The following is an 18327-nucleotide window of genomic DNA, read 5'->3' as shown; positions in this document are numbered from 1 at the left end:
GCCTGGCACACAGGAGGCGCTCACGGAAAGGCGGCGGACCGTGAACAGGTAAGCACAGGAGAAGAAAGGACTGAAAGCTTTCTACTGAGTAGCAGAAAAACCTCGGGAGGGAGAGATTACTTCTAGGGAGTGGGGGTGGGCCATGCCAAAGCTTGCTGGTGAATCTGGAGACGAGTTGGCTTCAGATGCTCCGCTGCCCTCCTCCTTTCTTCATCTCGTCTTGTCCGGGCACCAGGGGCCGCTCGTGCTCTCTGAGATGCTCCATGAGGTGGGAGCATCCCCGGCTCACCTCCCACAGCCTCTCCTTTCCCTCCCTCTCCACCCTCCCATTCTTCCTCATTGGTACCGGCCGCGCCCGCGGATGGAGGGGCTTGCGCAGAGTCTGAGGTAGACCCTGGGAGGGATCGCGCCCTCCCCTCCGTCCCACCGCGCCCCAGTCTCCTAACCCAAGCTGGCGGGGTGAGGGGCTTCTCGAGCCGGGGGCGGAGCCTGGCTGGAGGCGGGGCTGGGGCTGGGGCTGGGGGCGGCGCTGGGAGCCGAAACCTCGGCCGAGCCGGTCCATGGCCTGGGTGGCTTGTGTCCCTGGCTGGCACCATGCGGATCCTCTTCCTGGCCGTGCTGCGGCCGCACACCGGCAACGCCGTGACGGCTGCGCGGATCCGGTACGTGCGGGGAGGCACGGGGGCCGGAGGGGGGAGGAAAAGGAGGAGGAGGAAGAGGAGGAGGATGCGCAGCGAGGTTCAGCCGGGCTCTCAGTCCCCAGGGCCCGGGAGGCCCGGCTCCCGCCTGGGCGCGGCAGGGAGGGCCCCCGGAGTTCCACTGAGGACCCTTGTTCCAGTCCCTTAATGTGCCTTGTGCCTTCCTGCTGTTGAGGAGCCAACCCCTCTCCTCCATATATCCTTTCTCCCATTAACACCCCTCTCCAAAATGCACCCTCCCTCTCCATTAATGTGTCTTCTGCTCTCCCCTATTAACATTCTCTTACTCCCGTTTATATACCTTCTCCCATCAATGCACCCTCCCCAAGCCCACTGATGTTCCTTGTGCCCTCCTGCCATTGGGCCACCTAATCTGCCCCTTACATGTCCTTTCTCAAATTAATGCCTTCTCCACCGCCCATTGATGTATCTCCCTTTATTAGTGAAGACATCTTTTCCCTCTAATTCTTCATCCTTCTCCCATTGCCTCATAGAAATTTTTCTCATTCGTGAACCCCTCGCCTTCTAAGAAGTGTACCCTTCTGTTGATTAATTTTCCTTATGTCCTCTTGCCTTTGATGTGCCCTCCTCCAATTAATGCACCTTTTCTTTCCATTGATATGCTCTCTCCCCATATGGCCTTCCCCTTTGCACTTAAGGTTCTTTAACGTACTCCCTAATAACAGGCTCTTCTCTCCTCCAATAGAGTATTCTATCTACCCCTACTCGTTAATGTACCTTTTGTCCTCCCCGATTAATATGCCCTTCTCCCATTAAGACCTCCTCCACAGTAATATACCTCTTCTCAGGGATGTGCATTCTCCCCTGCTGCCATTAATATGCCTTCAGCAACTAATATTACTTTCCTCCCATTAATATTTCTTGTCCCTATTAATGCACCTTCCTCCCTCCAAAAATTCATCCTCTACCCAACCCATTAATATGCCTTATCTTCTCTTATTAATATGCCTTCTCTCCTCTTAAAAGTCCCTTCATCCCATTAAAATACCTTCCCTTTATCATGCTCCTTTCCCCACTATATCTCTTTACACATTCTTAATTTACATCAATTCAACATCTTTCAAGAAAAAGAGACAGCTAGGAAACCAGGAAGACCTAGGTCCAAGTTCTGTCAAGTTGTTTGGGACAAGTACTTATCTCTCTCAAATCCTAGGTCTAGGCAACTTTTCATATCAATAAGTGCCAGAGAAAGTGCCCTACTAGCTTTGGAAGAGGGTCTCTATGGGCTGGACTGGCTTTCTGTTTCTCTTCTCCCCTCCCTCATCTCTCTCTCTCTCTCTCTCTCTCTCTCTCTCTCTCTCTCTCTCTCTCCCTCCTCTCTTTCTTCTCTCTCTCTCCTCTCTTCTCTCTTTCTCTCTCTCTCTCTTCTTTCTCTCTCTTCTCTCTCTCTTTTCTCTCTCTCTCTCTCTCTCTCCCTGGACTGGAAAAAATCATTTTCCTGAGTCCATATCCTTCCTTAGCCACTTACCAACTATTTGACCTTAGGTAAGTCACATAACCCTACTCTCCTCAGTTTCCTCATCTGTAAAATGAGCTGGAGAGGAAAATAGCAAACCACTCCAGTATTTTTTGCCAAAACTACCACAAACGGTGTTACGCAGAGGCAGACATAACTGGAATGACTGAACATCAACAATAGCAAAATGTATATATCTATAGAAAGTAAGTTCTGTGAGGGTAAGGACTATTTCCTTTTTTCTCGATTTTTCCAAGGTCTAGCATTGTTCCTGGAAAATGTAACTCTTAAGAAATGTTTGTTGATTGATCAGGTGAGCCTGATGGATTCCAGAAGGACTGATCTTAAATTTAATTAATTATTAATAATTAATTCAATACATTTATTGTGTGACTGGCATTTTTCTATAAGAACACAAGAATCTGTGTTCCACTAAAACATTTTTTTAAAGTATGTGTTATACTGAAAACTGCAGTAATATCATGGTCTTGCTTGTCAGTATTCCTTTTTGAACTTCTCTTTTACTTTTTGATTCTATGGTTTGTCAAAATTCATATATATATATTTGTCTCTCCTGTTCTAGTAGTATGGCCATTCTGGTGTAGCATGTCTGGTGATACAAAGACAAAAACAAAGAATTAGGGGCAACTGGTGAATAAGCCAGCCCTGGAGTCAGCAGGATCTGAGTTCAAATGTGACCTCAGATGTTTACTAGCTCTGTGACCCTAGGCTAGTCACTTAACCCCAATTGGGAAAAAAACAAAACAAAAAGAAAGAATTAGTTCCTATCATAAGATTAGGTGTGTTTTGCTGGACTTCCTGTAGGGCATTTGCTTGCTTTCCTTTTGGGGTGGGCTGTATATAGATTTGGAGCTGAGAGGGACCTTAAAGTGCAACTTTCTCATATTATTGATGAAACTGAGACCCAGAGAGAAGTGTCTTGTTCTGGGTCTTTGTTGTTTATTTGTTGTTCCTTCTTGTAGAGGACTCTGAAATCCTGGAGGTGATGTCTTGATATGCAAATAATTTGATTTAAGTGTGAGAGGGCTATGCAAGTTCACCTGCTTCACTTTTCCCTCCAGAAACATCTGGGTTCTATGGCAAGATATAGACCCAGAGGACTGGAGGTAGGCATGGATGAAATGGGAGATCTTGGCCTTTTTAAATTAAGTTTTTTAACTCTTTTGTCTCAGTTTGATCGAGGCAACACACATTTAGTGCTTTAGGCTAGTAATTGAGGCAAAGAATGGCCTCTTTTACGTGGCCAAAAAAAAAAAAATCCAATTTGGGAGGGGAAGATCGTCTGGTTTCTGTGCTAACAGAAACAATTCCTATTTATATTCACTATGAGTCTCTCTGAGACAAACCATGATCAATTGGGGCTTGGCCAATCAATGAGAGTCTGAGTGATTTGAGTTTAAGGCATGGTCTTCTGGAAAGAAATATAGTCATTTAACTCTTAAGATATCTTAGGAGGTTTGAGAATTCAACAAAACCAAACCCAAATATATTACATTTCTTTGGGCAGAGCACCCATGGTAAGGGTATGATACCCTATGTGGATAGAAGGAAGAGAGAGGAAGAAAAAGAGAGAGAGAAAAAAAAAAAGAGATAGAGACAGATGGAGAGACAAAGAGACAGATAGAGGAGAAGGGAAGAAAAGAAAAGAAAGGAATGGAAAGAGTTGTGTTGCCCAATTGACCAATGCCATTTGGCTCCTCAGTTGGGGCACAGAGGAGGTTGCTTGTTCTTCATCCTCAAAGGGGACCATCAGGTATGGGATTCCATGACATGCAAATGAGTTGGATTTAAGTGAGGGAGGGCTGTGCAAGGTCACCTGCCTCACTTTCCCCTCCAGAACCATCTGGGTCCAGTAGCCAGATAGAGATCCCGAGGATTGGAGATGGCTCTGGATAAAATAGGAGACTGGAGCCTTTTAAAGTGAAGGTCTTTTAACAGATTTCAGTTTGCCTGAGGCAATGCTCAAGCAATTATTTAAGCTGGTGATTGAGGCTAGGAATGGCCTCTTTTACCTGGTCCAAAAACAAACAAGCAAAAAATACCTGGTCAGGATCACATGGATTGTAAGTAGAATAATTGGAATTTGAATCCAGGTCTCTTTTCTAAATTTGGAAATACTATATACAAAGTAGTTTCAACCCTCTACCTCCCATTAAAGTGTCTGCCTACCCTTTCTATCTCTTACCCTTGTAGAATCTTATGAGGGAAAAAAAAGAATTCAAGATCATAGACTTTTAACTAGAAAAGACTTTGGAAACCATCTAGCCCAGACATCTGATTTTATAGATAAAGAAATTGAGGGCCAAAGAAGGGGAAAATCATAGGGACAGTGGGCAGTTAGATGGTACAATGGATAGAGTTCTGGGCCTGGAGTCAGAACCTGAATTCAAATATGACTTCAGACAGTTATTAGCTATATGACTTTGGGCAAATCACTAACCCCTGTTTGCCTCAGTTTCCTCATTAGTCATATGAACTAGAGAAGAAAGTGGCAAGCCACTCCATTGTCTTTACCAAGAAAACCCCAAAATGAAGAGTTTGACATGACTGAAAAATGACACAAACCTTCCAAAAAAAACTTTGCTGTAAGACCTCTTAGTTCAGATATCTTAGGATTCAGGACTAGAAAGTACTGAGGAGACTGCTAGAACAAAATAACTCCATGAAGAAAGGATCATAGAGGGAAGTAATTTGCCTTTTATTTTGTTGTCCAAACCTAATAATAATAACAATCATCATATGATCATTGAGTATAAGCTGTTAAGCACCTTAGGAGTTGTTGAGTTTAACTATTCATTTTATAAATATGGAAATTTGCAAAGCCGAGAAGTGAGTGATTTGTGTAGGGTCATACAACTAGCAAGTTTCTGGGATACTATTCTGGTGCTGATCTTTCTGATTCCAAATATAGCATCTTCTCACTGCTCTACCTGCCCTAGCAGTTCTTAGTTTCTAGAATTGAAAGGGTGACTAGAGACCTTCTAGTCAGTGGGCTTATCAAGAAACATTCTTAAATGTTTACTATATTCCATGCATTGTACTTGGATTACAAAGAAAGATAAATGATAGACCCCATGCTCAGGAAGCTCATAATTTTAACTGAGAAGATAACACATACTAATAATGTACAAACTAGACCAACTATATGTTGGAATACACGGGAGAGCTGCTGAAATACACAGGAGCCACTTGACAGTAGCTACTTGGAGATCCAACCCAGAATGGTTCTCCTCTTGTGAGAGGATGATACAAGGAGACTTTCAGGCAGTTGCTATTCTCTGACCTCTCCGACTGAGAGGCTGTTGTATTGTCTGACCTCCCTCCTCTTCCCTCTGCCTCCAATGTATCTCATTCTCAGTCTACAACACCTATGTCAGCAAAGGCTGCCTTGTAGTTCCTTCAAATGTTATGATCCACAGCTGTGAAGGCTCTCGGAGAATTGACCTGTCCCTTAACAACAATATACAAATTATATACGACTTTATACAAACAATACAGAAGGGATGAATTAGAAATAACAAAGGGAAGGCAGTACAATCAAGAGGGACCGGAAAGACTTGTAAAAGATGGGATTTTAGATGAAACTTGAAGGAAGCTGGAGAAGTTAGAAGGTAGATATGAACAGGGAGAGCATTCCAGACATGGAAAATGATCAGTGAAAATTCTCAGAGGTGAGAGATGGGGGTCTTGTTTGGGTAATGGCCAGGACTCCAGTATCCCTGGATTGCAGAGTTCATATTGAGATGTAAAGTGTAAGAATACTGAAAAGGTAGTTAAGGGCAGCTTATGAAAGGCTTTGATTGTCAAATATAGAAGCTTTTATATTTGATTCTAATGAGACTACTAATTCTGATAGGGAGCCACTGGAATTTATAATGGAGGAAGGGTAACCTGGCAGACTCCTGCTTTTGGAAAAGCACTTAGATATCCGAGTGGAGATTGGATTGGAATGGGGAGAGATCTGGGGCAGGTTAATCAATCAGTAGACTGTTGGCAGTAGAACAGGTGTAAAATAATAAGGTTCTGCTCCCCAGTGATGGCAGTTTCAGAGTAGAGAAGGGGGTGTATTTGATAGAGATTATGAAAATTAAATTATATTCTTGGCAACAGATTGAATATGGGGATGAAAGAGAGTGCGAGAGCTGACCCCCTCTTGTTTGAAGCCTGAAGGACCTGGGAGGCTGGTGGAAATTTTGATAGTAACAGGAAAATTTAGAGGTGGGGGAGGGTTTGGGAAAACGATGATGAATTTAGTTGTAGACCTGTTCTATTTAAGATGTCTGTAGGACATCCAGTTTTAAGATGCTCATTAGACAGTTGGAGATACAAGAATGGAGGTCAACACAAAAGTTAGGACTGGATAAATAGATTTAAGAATCATCATCATAAAAATAATTGAATACAGGGGTGTGACGTTAATGAGACTACTAAGTGAAATAGCTTCTTAGAGGAAGAAGAAAAAAGGGAGCTCAGGTAAGAGCCCTGTGAGACACTTTTAGTTAGTGGGAATGACATGGATGCAGATCCTGTAAAGGAGAAGAAAGGAACAGACAGATAGGTATGACAAGAACCAGGAGAGAAGAGAGCTCTAAAAACCTAGGAAAAAATAGTTTTAAGGATAAGGAGGGAGATCTACAGTGTGAAAAGTTGCAGTGATGTTAGGAAGGATGAAGACTGAGAAAAGACTGTGTTATTTGTTAGCGGAGAGATCACTGATAAAACTTTGGAAGGAACAGTTTTGGTTGAATGATGAGGTTATACGCCAGACTGTAGAGTTCAAGATAAGAGTGAGTGGCCACATTCTATAGGAGGATGTAGTCCATGCTCAAGTTCATACAGTAGATTTGCCTAGATTCAAAAATATAGGTAAGAGCTGATGTAAATAAAGTTAATTTTTAAATAATATTGCCACCACAGATTTTGCATCAAAGTAGTGACATAGTGGAAAGAGCACTAGAGCTGGAGTGAGACTCATCTTCCCATGTTCAAATCTGTCCCAGACAATAACTAGCTGTGTGATTGTGGAAAAGTCACTTAATTCTGTTTGCCTCAGTTTTCTCAATTGTAAACTGAGCTGGAGAAGGAAATGGTAAATCACTCATCTTTACTGAGAAAACCCCAAATGGGGTTAGAAAGAATTAGACATGACAAAAAAACCCCAAAAAAACAAACAAACAAAAAAAACAGCTGACCACACACACAGAGAACAGGAGTATTTAAGCCTTTTTTTTTTTTTTTTTTAAATCATGGACCTCTTTGGTAGTAAGCAAACATAAAGCATTATCATTACTCATAAAATTCTCTAGTGCAGCTAAATAATATTATTTTCCTAATATTAATACTTGGCTTTAGAATAAAATATTTAATCTTCAAAAATCTCTTAAAATTATTTTTGTTTTATATTGAAGTGGATCATGACCTATTTTAGGAAGGAAAATTTTATTCAACAACAACAACAAAGTATTTCACAAAAGTTCCAAGGATATCTATCTAAAGCTTATGAAATAATTATAAAGTTTAATCTGGAATATGTCATTATTACAACTTATTACAACATCCCTGTGAGGCAATATGTTGTAATGGAAAGATCCCAGGGCTTAGAGTAAGAAAGCTGAGATCCAAAATTGTTTTGGCTATTTAATTATATGTCATTGGGCACACCACTGGGAATTGTCAAATATCAGAGCTGCACAGGTTCTTAGAGATCAGTGAGGAAAAACATCTAATAGACCTCTACTCTGGAGACAGGTGGTATAGTCTAGTGGGTAGAGAGCTGGACTTTCTGACCACTTTCTAGCTAGTTGTGTGATCTTGGGCAAATTGCTTAGCCTTTCTGTGAGCCTGTCACTTTTTCCTTGAAATGAGAGGCTCCTAAAAGCCCTTGCAGCTCAAAATCTAATCCTCTGCTCTTATAGCAGGTACAGTGCAGGATACTGGGAATCTAAAGGCAAACATGAAACTACTCCTACCTTCAAGGAGCTTCACTTCTATGTGGAAGAAAAATGTATATGGATATAAGTATATACAAAATAGATGTAAGGTAACTTTTGGGTAAAGGTAAAAAAAGGTAAAAGGTAAAAAAAATTCAAATCCAGAATCAGAGATGTCCTAGCTATGTGATTCTAGGCAAACCATTTAACCATTTTTGCTTCAGTTTATTCATCTGTAAAGTGAGCTGGAGAAGGAAATGGCAAACCACTCCAGTATATTTGCTCAGAAAACCCCAGATGGTATCACCTCAGAGTTGAATGTAATTGAGCAACAATAAAACTTTTGGGTGAAAGCACCACTTGCTGAAATGATCAGTAGACACCTTAAGCAGAAGGTAGCCAAAAACTTTTGGTGAAGAAAAAAATATCAATATTCTGCATTTTAGGCACAGGCTGCCAGAAACAAAATTGTTTATTATTTTTGTTAATTAATTGTTATTTTAACACTATTTAAATATTTAATTATTTAAAGTTGTTAATTAATTTAACATTAATCTAGACTCAAGCATTGTTTTGCATGAGTCAGCGAGAGATGTCCAAACTGGCAGAACTCCTCTCTTGTTCTCCAACATACTCTTGAACCCTAGTCATTTTGCACTTTGTTATGCCCCATTAATGAGAATAATGAATCCTCTGAAGTGGTCACATGTATTCAAATTCAAAGTATTTGAAGAAGTTGTAACGTATGGAAAGTATGGTAATTAGTTCTAGCTCAGTGGAAACATGTAGTGTAAATTTGAATAACCTCCCCATTTTGAGGGGATTCATTATGGGAACCTAACTCAACAATTAGGGGATATAATAATCATGCTAATGACAGCCACATTCACATTGCATTTTAAAGTTTGCAAAGCACTTATTTCACTTGTTCCTCACAACAAACCTGGTGCTATCATACACATTTCATAAATGAAGAAACTGAGGTTGAGAAGTTAAGTGACATGTCCAGAATCATAAGACTAATAAACAAATATTATTTGAGAGAGGATTTGAATTCAGAGCTTCCTGATTTTTGAACTTTGTCACTGATTATGCAACATGGGAGACACTAGTACAGGACTGCCCAACATGGTGTGCACTCATCAGAGAAGAGGCTGTGTTCTACGAACGTAGTAGAATGGAAGTAGCTCAAAAGAAACTTGAGATAAGCAAATTTAGAAAATCCATCCCAAGTATTCACATGGACTATTTGTGCCAGATCTGAGGTAGAGCATTTTGAGCTTTTATTGCTCTGATCAGCCACAGTCAGACACACTGTAACTTGTCCAACAAAGTGATGTCATTTTGGTCCTCTGAGAAGAAAGGGCAGCAACAGTCTCCATTTTTCTAATCCCTTTGAGAAGATCAGTCAAGCCCCACCTGCCTCTGGTTGGCCTACCCTTTAATTACTTTAAGGGAGGAGCCCTTCCTGCAGTTTACTTGGAGAATGGGAAATAGCATATTGTTCTGGAACTGATAATTAAAGAAAGATTGATAATGGATTTCTTTTTCAGATTTTAATTTTTAAATGCTTGCTTAATCTTTTTGTAAAAGCTTATATGAGAAGGGTGGGGGATGAGAAGTTTTTTCTTCTACACTTTTAAATAAACTAGGAATTCTAAGCATTCATAGATAAGATATATTTAAACATAGTGGACAGCCTAAGTAAAAGCATAGATATGGTGTCATAAATCATTCAACAAGTCAAGTTACATCAGCAAGCACTGAATTTTACTATGTACCATGCTAAGTGGGCAATGACATAGTAGATAAAGAGTGCTGTGCTTGGAGCTAAGGATGAATCATCTTTCTGAGTTCAAATGTGACTTCAGACACTAGGTGTGTGACCCTGGATGAGTCACTTAACACTATTTGCCTCAGTTTTCTCATCTGTAAAATAAACTGGAGAAGAAAATGGCAAAACCACTCCAGAATCTTTGCCAAAAAAACTATAAATGAGGTCAATGAAGAGGAGGACAGGACTGAACAACTACTGTACTAAGTTCACATTCTAATGAAGGAGCCATAGTGCAAAAGTCTGTATTCACAATGTAATTGAGAAGCAATTTTAAAAAAAGGTACTAGCAATGGTAGTGATGGGGGGGAGGGGCTGTTGTGGGAAAAACAGCAAAAGATGTCTCTTTGACTATTCTATAGAAGGGAAGTAATTTATAGTGAAGGAAGAAGGTTGAAATATTGGTTGAAACCAGTATGTGAAGGACTTTAAATGCCAAATAGAAGAGTTTGTATTTGATGTAACTGGAACTATTCAAGTTTATTGAGTAATAGTTTATTGAGTAATAAAGTGATATAGTTAGACCTGTCTTTAGGAAGTGTGACTAGCAGATAAGGGAAGATGATTTGGAGAGAGACACCTCTCTGGATTTCAGTTTCTTCAGCTTCTAAATATTAGTTTAGACTAAATCATTATTTATAAGTATCCATCTATCTGGGTATGTGGTGTGAGATGATGGTCTAAATCTAATATCTCTCAGATTGCTTTCTAGTGTTCTAGGCAGTTTTTGTAGTGAGTCTTTAACCCCAGTAGTTGGGGATGATGTGCTATAATATCTAGTATTCTGTTTGTTAACAGAAAGGAGAGCATCTCTGAGTAAATGTTGTCCCTGTTTGACCTAAGTTTTTGTTTTCTTCTGTGTTGTTGTTAATTGTATATTTTGTTCTTTTGTCTTCTGTAAGGATTAGTTCATTTTTCTCTAAATTTCTCTCTCCTCTCTCCCCTCGATAGCAAGCAATCCAATATATGTTAAACATATGTTATTCTTCTATACCCAAGATTTACATTTTAACAGGAGAAATGACAAGGACAAGTATAAAGTGATAATATAAGTAGAATACACACTAGTAAAAATACCAGGGAATTTGGAAGGGATACCACCAGTTATTGGGGGAAGGAAGGAACAAAGGGAAGAAGGGAAAAAAGGAAGGAAGGAAGGAGGGAGGGAGGAAAGGAGTAAAAAAGAAAAGAGAGAGGAAGGATGGAAGGAGGAGGGAAGAAAGGAAAGAAAGAAAGAGGGAAGGAAGAGTAAGAGCAGCTCTCTTTATTAAGGTTTTTGTTTGTTTGTTTTTTGTTCTTTGTTCTTGAAGACCAGAATGACATCTGGGAGGGGATGCCATGACTTGTAAGTAAATTATATTTAAGTGAGGGAGGGCTGTGCAGCCACCAGCCTCACTTTCTCCTCCATCTGGGTCTGGTAAAGAGATGTACCCTCCATTGGGGATGACCCTAGATGGCCTTGGATGCCATGGAAGACCTTGACCTTTTAAAGTGAAGGTCTTTAACTGATTTGACTGAGGCCACAAACCATTAAGTGATTAAGTGTTGATAACAATAAAGACCAAGAGACTAATTTCTTATCCAGACCACTTCTGCCTAAGGTAATCTAGACAAAAGTGAATCCTCCACCTCTGCTCTGACCTGGCTGAGTAGAACACTATGGGTTGGAATTCACTTTAGATTAAATTCTTTGTAAGGTTTTCTGTTGGATGGAGCAATACCTCCAGTATTTCATTTCATCTTTGTCCCTTCCTTTCCAGAACTAAGCTGTAACTTAATCTCCAAATGAGGAAAGGAAAAAATCCTGGATCTCCCCAATATTTATTATTTAATTACCATTTATCTCAAGAAGTACTTGTTGGATTGATCTAATAAGAACATTTCTCCCTCACATACTATAATTGCAGTGTTGGAGCTCTAAAAAAGTTTGAGTTGAATAAGTGACTTGAGAGACAACTTGATACTGTAGGCATGTACTCCATGCCTTTACATGCTTTGCAAAGCTTTGCAATGCATTTGCACTGGATAAATAATTGGAAAGAACCTGAACTAGAAAACTGGGTTTTCCTTTCTGGCTCTAATACTGTATAACCCTGACCAGATATCCTTCTCTATCTGGTTTCAGTTTCTGCATCTATAAAATGAGGAGAATCAACTCATTCATTCATTGGCTATTTACCTAGCTCCCATAAAATATAGGATTGTATACTGGGCCCAAGTAAGGGAGGTACTTAAAATACTTGCATTTTCATCTTAAGTATGTTCTCTCTTCCAATATAGATCACATAACCCATTTTCAGTTTATTAGATGGTCTTCAAGACAGGCTATGTCTGCAAAATTCAGCTCCTCTCTGGCCATCCTAGGAATGACCCATTTTGGGGTTTAGCTTGGTTCTTCATTGGATCATTCTATACACATACCACAGTCTATGCTGGATCTGAACCTTTGTTGGACTTTCTCAGAATTCCGTTTTAGACCTTGAGTGGCTTCTCAGGACCTGTGGGATTTTGAGGTTCTGTGACTTGGAACTGGGTCCTCTTTTCACTGTCTCTGGATATTAGCTACCTCCTTGGAAATAGGGTTGGAATGAAAAGGGACCAAAGTAAATTATAGGAATAGAAAGAAACAAAGATCTCAGTTCCACCAGAGAAGCAGAGTTCAGTTGTGGAGGAGGCACAAATGTCTTATATAAATTTGACAGAGCATTGGTTTAACAGGTGGTGGGGCCTGGGTTCAAACATTAGCTCTGCTAATTACTACCTATGTCATCTTTGGCAAGGTGGTTGGACTAGGTGACCTCAAAGCTCTTCTCTGATCTCATGAAAGTTCTGTCTGTTTGAAAGTACAATAGTGGATGATTACTGATTAAACTAAATCCAAGTCCTCAGGGGGAGTACCATGGTGAGGAAGGGATTCAGCTCTTTTGGTGATTGCATAAGAGTTGAGTGTTTAGAAACTATGAAATAACTTTCCTTTTAAAATAATACTTTATATGTAACAAATAGTTGACTCAAATGATAGGAATGAAAAGAAACAAACTATCCCTGTAAGATTCTGGAGTAAATGTCCAACTCTGAAAAGAGCTTTAGATGAGGAATCAGATGTATGATCTCCATCCTAGCTTTTATTGGGAGTTGGGGGTGGTGACATGGTTTGTAACTTCATCTTTCTGAACCTCAGTGCCTTTATCTTAGTAGTGAGGGGCTGGGGTTGACCATCTGTAAGCACTCTTCCAGTATGAAGTTTTTATAACTATGATTAAAGTTATGGAAAATATGAAAAAGTCAAAAAAATTTTAGGAGAGATTGATGAAGGGAAGGTGAGTACAATTTTGGGAGATGGGGCCACTATGCTTGCAGTTTTCTTTGAGAAGAAAGCTCATTAAATGCAGAAAATGGTAACCTTTTATTCTGCCTTCCCAGAAGACACACTTTGAGAGCTATTTTTAAAATGTGTAGCATTTTTAGGATTAACGGACCCAAAGAAGTCAATGGATAGAAATTGCTGGAAAGAGTAGAGCATAAGAAATGAATTTAAAGACCATCCCCCAATATATTCCATTCTTTTTTTAGGAGCCAAAGTAGTTTCATGGTATTGTTATTCTTTTTTTTTTTTTTTTTGAAAAAATACATGCATACTTTTTTAATGAATTAATTTATTTTTAATACACATTGCTTTATGAATCATGTTGGGAGAGAAACATCAGAACAAAAGGGAAAAAAAACATAGAAAAAAGAAAGTAGAAAAAAGAAGTGAACATAGCATGTTGATTTACATTCAGTCTCCTTAGTCCTTTTTCTGGATGTGTTGTGCCACAGTTCTTTTTTATTGTTCCGCCTCAGTTTCCCTAAATTGTTTTGCCTTAGTTTCTCTAATTGGTTCTGCCTCAGTTTTCTTTCTTTTTTTTTTTTTTTTAATAACTTTTTATTGACAGAACCTATGCCAGGGTAGTTTTTTACAACATTATCCCTTGTACTCACTTCTTTTTTTTTTTTTTTTTTTTTTTTTTTAAATTTAATAGCCTTTTATTTGGATATAACATGGGTAACTTTAAGTTAACAATTGCCAAACCTCTTGTTCCAATTTTCACCTCTTACCCCCCCCCCCCTAAATGGCGGATGACCAGTAGATGTTAAATATATTAAAAATAACTTAGATACACAATAGTATACATGCCAAAACATTATTTTGCTGTACAAAAGAATCAGACTCTAAATTGTACAATTACTTGGAAAATCAAAGATGCAGGTGTGTAAATATGGGGTTGAATTCAATTAATGTTTTAGTCATCTCCCAGGTTCTTTTTCTGGGCATATAGTTCAGTTCATTACTGCTCCATTAAAATGATTTGGTTGATCCCGTTGTGGGATGGCCTGATCCATCAAACTGGTCATCATCATTTTTGTTGAAGTATATAATATCTCCTGGTCCTCTCATTTCCTCAGCATCAGTTCTTAAGTCTCTCAGGCCTTTTGAAATCATCCTGTTGGTCACTTCAGAACAGTAATATTTCATAATTTTCATATACCAAATTTTTCCCAATTTCCAACTGATGGACATCCATTCAGTTTCGTTTCCCTCAAAAGGGCTGCCACAAACTTAAGCCTTGCACTCACTTCTGTTCCAATTTTCCCCTCCCTCCCTCCGCCTCTCCCCAAAGATGAAACAGTCCTATACATTTAAATAGATTGAGTGGATCTTGGATATAATATATTTTTAGGAATTTTCTTATTGCTCAAGGAGAATTGCATTTAGAAGGGTATAAATAACCTGGGAAGAAGAAAAAAAAATGCAAGCAGTTTCATTCATTTCCTATTTCTTTCTTTGGGTGTACTGCTTCTGTCCATCCTTATCAATTGAAACTGTTAGATCTTGTCTTTGTTGAAAATCCCACTTCCATCAAGTACATCCTCATACATTCCTGTTGGGGTATATAATAAATTCCTGGTTCTGCTCATTTCGCTCAGCACAGTTCATGTCCCAATCCTCTCTGTATTTGTCCTGTTGGTCATTTTTATAGAACAATAATATTCCTCTTCTATACCACAATTTACTCAACCATTCTCCAATTGTGGGCTCCATTCATTTCCAACTTCGGCCACAAAAGGGGGCCCAAACATTTTGGCACTGGTCCTTTCCTTCAAGATCTCTTTGGGATATAAGCCCAGTAGAACACTGCTGGATCAAAAGGGTATGCACAGTTTGATAACTTTTGGGCAAGTTCCTTCTCTCCAGAATGACTGGATGTATTCCAAATTACAAACAATGTATCCATTCCCTGTTTTCTCCCCCCAACATTCTGATTATCTTTCCCTGTCATTCGGAATCGCAGGTGTATAGTGGTATCTCAGAGTTGTCTTTTTGCATTTCTCTGATCTAGTGATTTGGAACACTCTTTCTTGAGTAGTAATAGTTTTAATTTCATCATCTGAAAATTGTCTGTTCATATCCTTTGACCATTTATCAATTGGAAATGGCTTGATTTCTTATAAATTAGAGTCAATTCTCTATATATTTTGGAAATAGTCCTTTATCAAGACTGACTGTAAAAATGTTTTCCCAGTTTATTGTTTCCCTTCTAATCTTGCCTGAATTAGTTTTTTGCAAAACTTTTCAATTTGATATAGTCAAAATTTTTCAATTTTGTAGTCAATAGTGATCTCTAGTTCTTCTTTGGTCATAAATTCCTTCCTCTTCCACAGGTCTGAATAAACTATCCTATTCTTCCAATTTATTTTATCTCATTCTTTATGCCTAATTGAACCCATTTTGACCTTATCTTGGTGTGGGGTTATTTTCCAATGCCTATTTTCTGATACTAACCCAATTTTTCCCATAATTTTTGTCAAATAATGCATTCTTATCCCAAAACTGGGGTCTTTGGGTTTGTCAAACATAGATAATTAAGGTTGGCTGTTTGTCCTTTGAACCTAACCTATTCCATTGATCAACTAGTCTATTTCTTAGCCAATACCAGATAGTTTTAGTAACCGCTGCCTTATAATATAATTTTAGATCTGGTACAGCTACTGCCTCAGTTTTCTTAATTGTTCTGCCTCGATCCCCTTAGTTGTAAACCCCACCTCCTGTTCATTAAGACTGGTATAACTCAGGTAATAAATTATCATTGTGTAAACTCAAGATAAGATTATCTCAGATACCTAATTGACATCTTTATTTCTGTTTTTTTCAGACATCCTGTCTCTAGCCAGACACTTTCTTACCTCCCCGTTTGTTAGAATTTATGGCCCTACCCCCCAACCTGTCAGAACCTGATTAGTGGCTCCTGCCTGGAGATTCTGGATCACCAGAGTTTGGACTCCACCCCCCTGCCTTTGTTTAGCTACTGTGTATAAATATGTCATTGAGAACTCACATTCTCTGCTGAATGCTGGATGCTGGATTCTTGGAGACCATAGTCTCATTCAGCCCTGGGACCAAACCATGGATCCATTTGGTCCCAGTAAATTTCTCCCTTTCAAATAAAATATTAAAAACTCTCTAATATCTATCTTGCCTCAGTTTCTCTGGCATTATAGATGCAGATGGCATTTTCTGTCCAGTCTATTGGGATTGTCTTGGATCATTGAACCACTGAGAAGAACCAAGTTCATAGTTGATCTTCACACATTCTTGCTGTTATTGTTTACAATGTATTCTTGGTTCTGTTTGTTTTGCACAACATCAATTCATGTAAATCTTTGGCCTTTCTAAAATCAGCTTATTCATCATTTTTTATAGAACAACAATATTCCATTAACTTCATATACCACAACTTATTCAGCCATTCCAACAATTGATGAGCATCTCTACTCATTTTCCAATGTTTTTGCCACTACAAAAAGAGCTGCTACAAACATTTTTGCACATGTGGGTCCTTTTCCCACCTTTATGATTTCCTTGGGATACACTCCCAGTAATAACATTGCTGTGTCAAAGGAGATGCACTGTTTGATAGCCCTTTGGGCATAATTCTGAATTGCTCTCCAGAATGGTTGGGATCATTTCATAATTCCTCCAAAATGCATTAGCGTCCCAGTTTTTTCACATCCCCTCCAACATTTATCATTATCTTTTCCTATCATCTTATCTAATCTGAGAGGTGTGAAGTAGTACCTCAAAGTTATTTTAATTTGCATTTCTCTAATAAAAAGTGATTTAGAGCATTTTTTCATATGAATATAGATGACTTTAGTTTCTTCATATGAAAATTCTTTGTTCCTGTCCTTTGACCATTTATTAATTGAGAAATGACTTGTATTCTTAGAAATCTAACAGAATTTTTTATATATTTTAGAAATGAAACCTTTTAATCTTGTTCCTGTTGGTTTTGTATTATTATTCTTAATCATCTCACTATTACTAAGCATTTAGAAAGAAACAAAAGACAAAAAAAAAGTTGTTGTGATGTGTGTGTAGAGTTTTGTGCCTATTTCTTTAGAGGATTAAAATAACTAGACAATTACATTTTTTTTCCCCAGGAAAAACAGTAGCTGCATTTTAAATCTAAAAGAAATTGCTACTTCATTTTTCATAAAATATTAAGTATTGAAAAATAATCAGTATTTCTGAAGGAGAATTGATGGAACAATAACACAACAATGAACAATAAGCATTTGTACATGAATACTAAAAGCTTTGTTATAGATGTGCATTTTACCCAATTCTCTAAAATATAAAAGAAATAGTGGTGATACTAATAGGAATACTTTGGGGAGACCAATGAAAGAAGACTTGGGATTGCTAAAATTGAGAGGGGAAAAAAATGCTTTTTTTTATGTTTAGAGAAAAAGTTTAGCTTCAGTTTCTTCTCCTTATTTAGAACCAGATTCTGAGAATGACACTTGTTTGAAATGTTAAATTAATGATATGGCACACAAATAAGCTATTTGGACAAGTGCTGGATTTAGATTTGGGGGTACATATTCATCTGGTTATGGTTGCTGCCATTAACTCACCTTGTGTGACCATGGAACAGTAAGTACTTTGAGGGCCTGTATTCATTTAAGAGACATTTATTAATCACCTACTTTATACCAAGCACTGTGCTGGGCAGTTGTGGTACAGGAACAAAAATGTGGAATATGGACTTCTGTCTCCCTTTTCACATAAATGGAGAGTGGCTCCTTTTGGGATAGTATTACCCATATGTGATAACATTATTCAGAGCACAGTTTAGCTGGAGAACTTTGTTGTTGTTCAGAAATTTCAGTTGTGTTTAACTCTTTGTGACCCATTTTAGGGTTATCTTGGCATAGATGCTAGAGTGGTTTGCCATTCTCTAGATCATTTTATAGATGAGGAAGCTGAGAAAAACACAGTGAAGTGGCTTGCCCAGGATTATACAGCTAGTGTCTAAGGCCAGA

General features: G+C 38.7%; 1 protein-coding gene across 1 annotated transcript in view; it reads left to right on the top strand.

Annotated features, from left to right (window-relative positions):
• Positions 1-350: 350 nt before the first annotated feature.
• The window catches only part of GLT1D1 (glycosyltransferase 1 domain containing 1), a 113690-nt gene continuing 95713 nt past the window's right edge, over positions 351-18327 (top strand). Inside the window, exon 1 of the mRNA XM_031948414.1 lies at positions 351-662. Coding sequence (XP_031804274.1) covers positions 595-662 — 68 coding nt within the window. The 5' untranslated portion in view covers positions 351-594. The remainder of the gene's footprint in view (positions 663-18327) is intronic.

The sequence above is a fragment of the Sarcophilus harrisii genome, chromosome 1 (genome assembly GCF_902635505.1).
Source record: "Sarcophilus harrisii chromosome 1, mSarHar1.11, whole genome shotgun sequence".
NCBI classification, from domain to species: Eukaryota; Metazoa; Chordata; class Mammalia; order Dasyuromorphia; family Dasyuridae; genus Sarcophilus; species Sarcophilus harrisii.
Note: the sequence above shows the minus strand (reverse complement) of the source record. Positions and strands in the feature narration are given on the sequence as shown.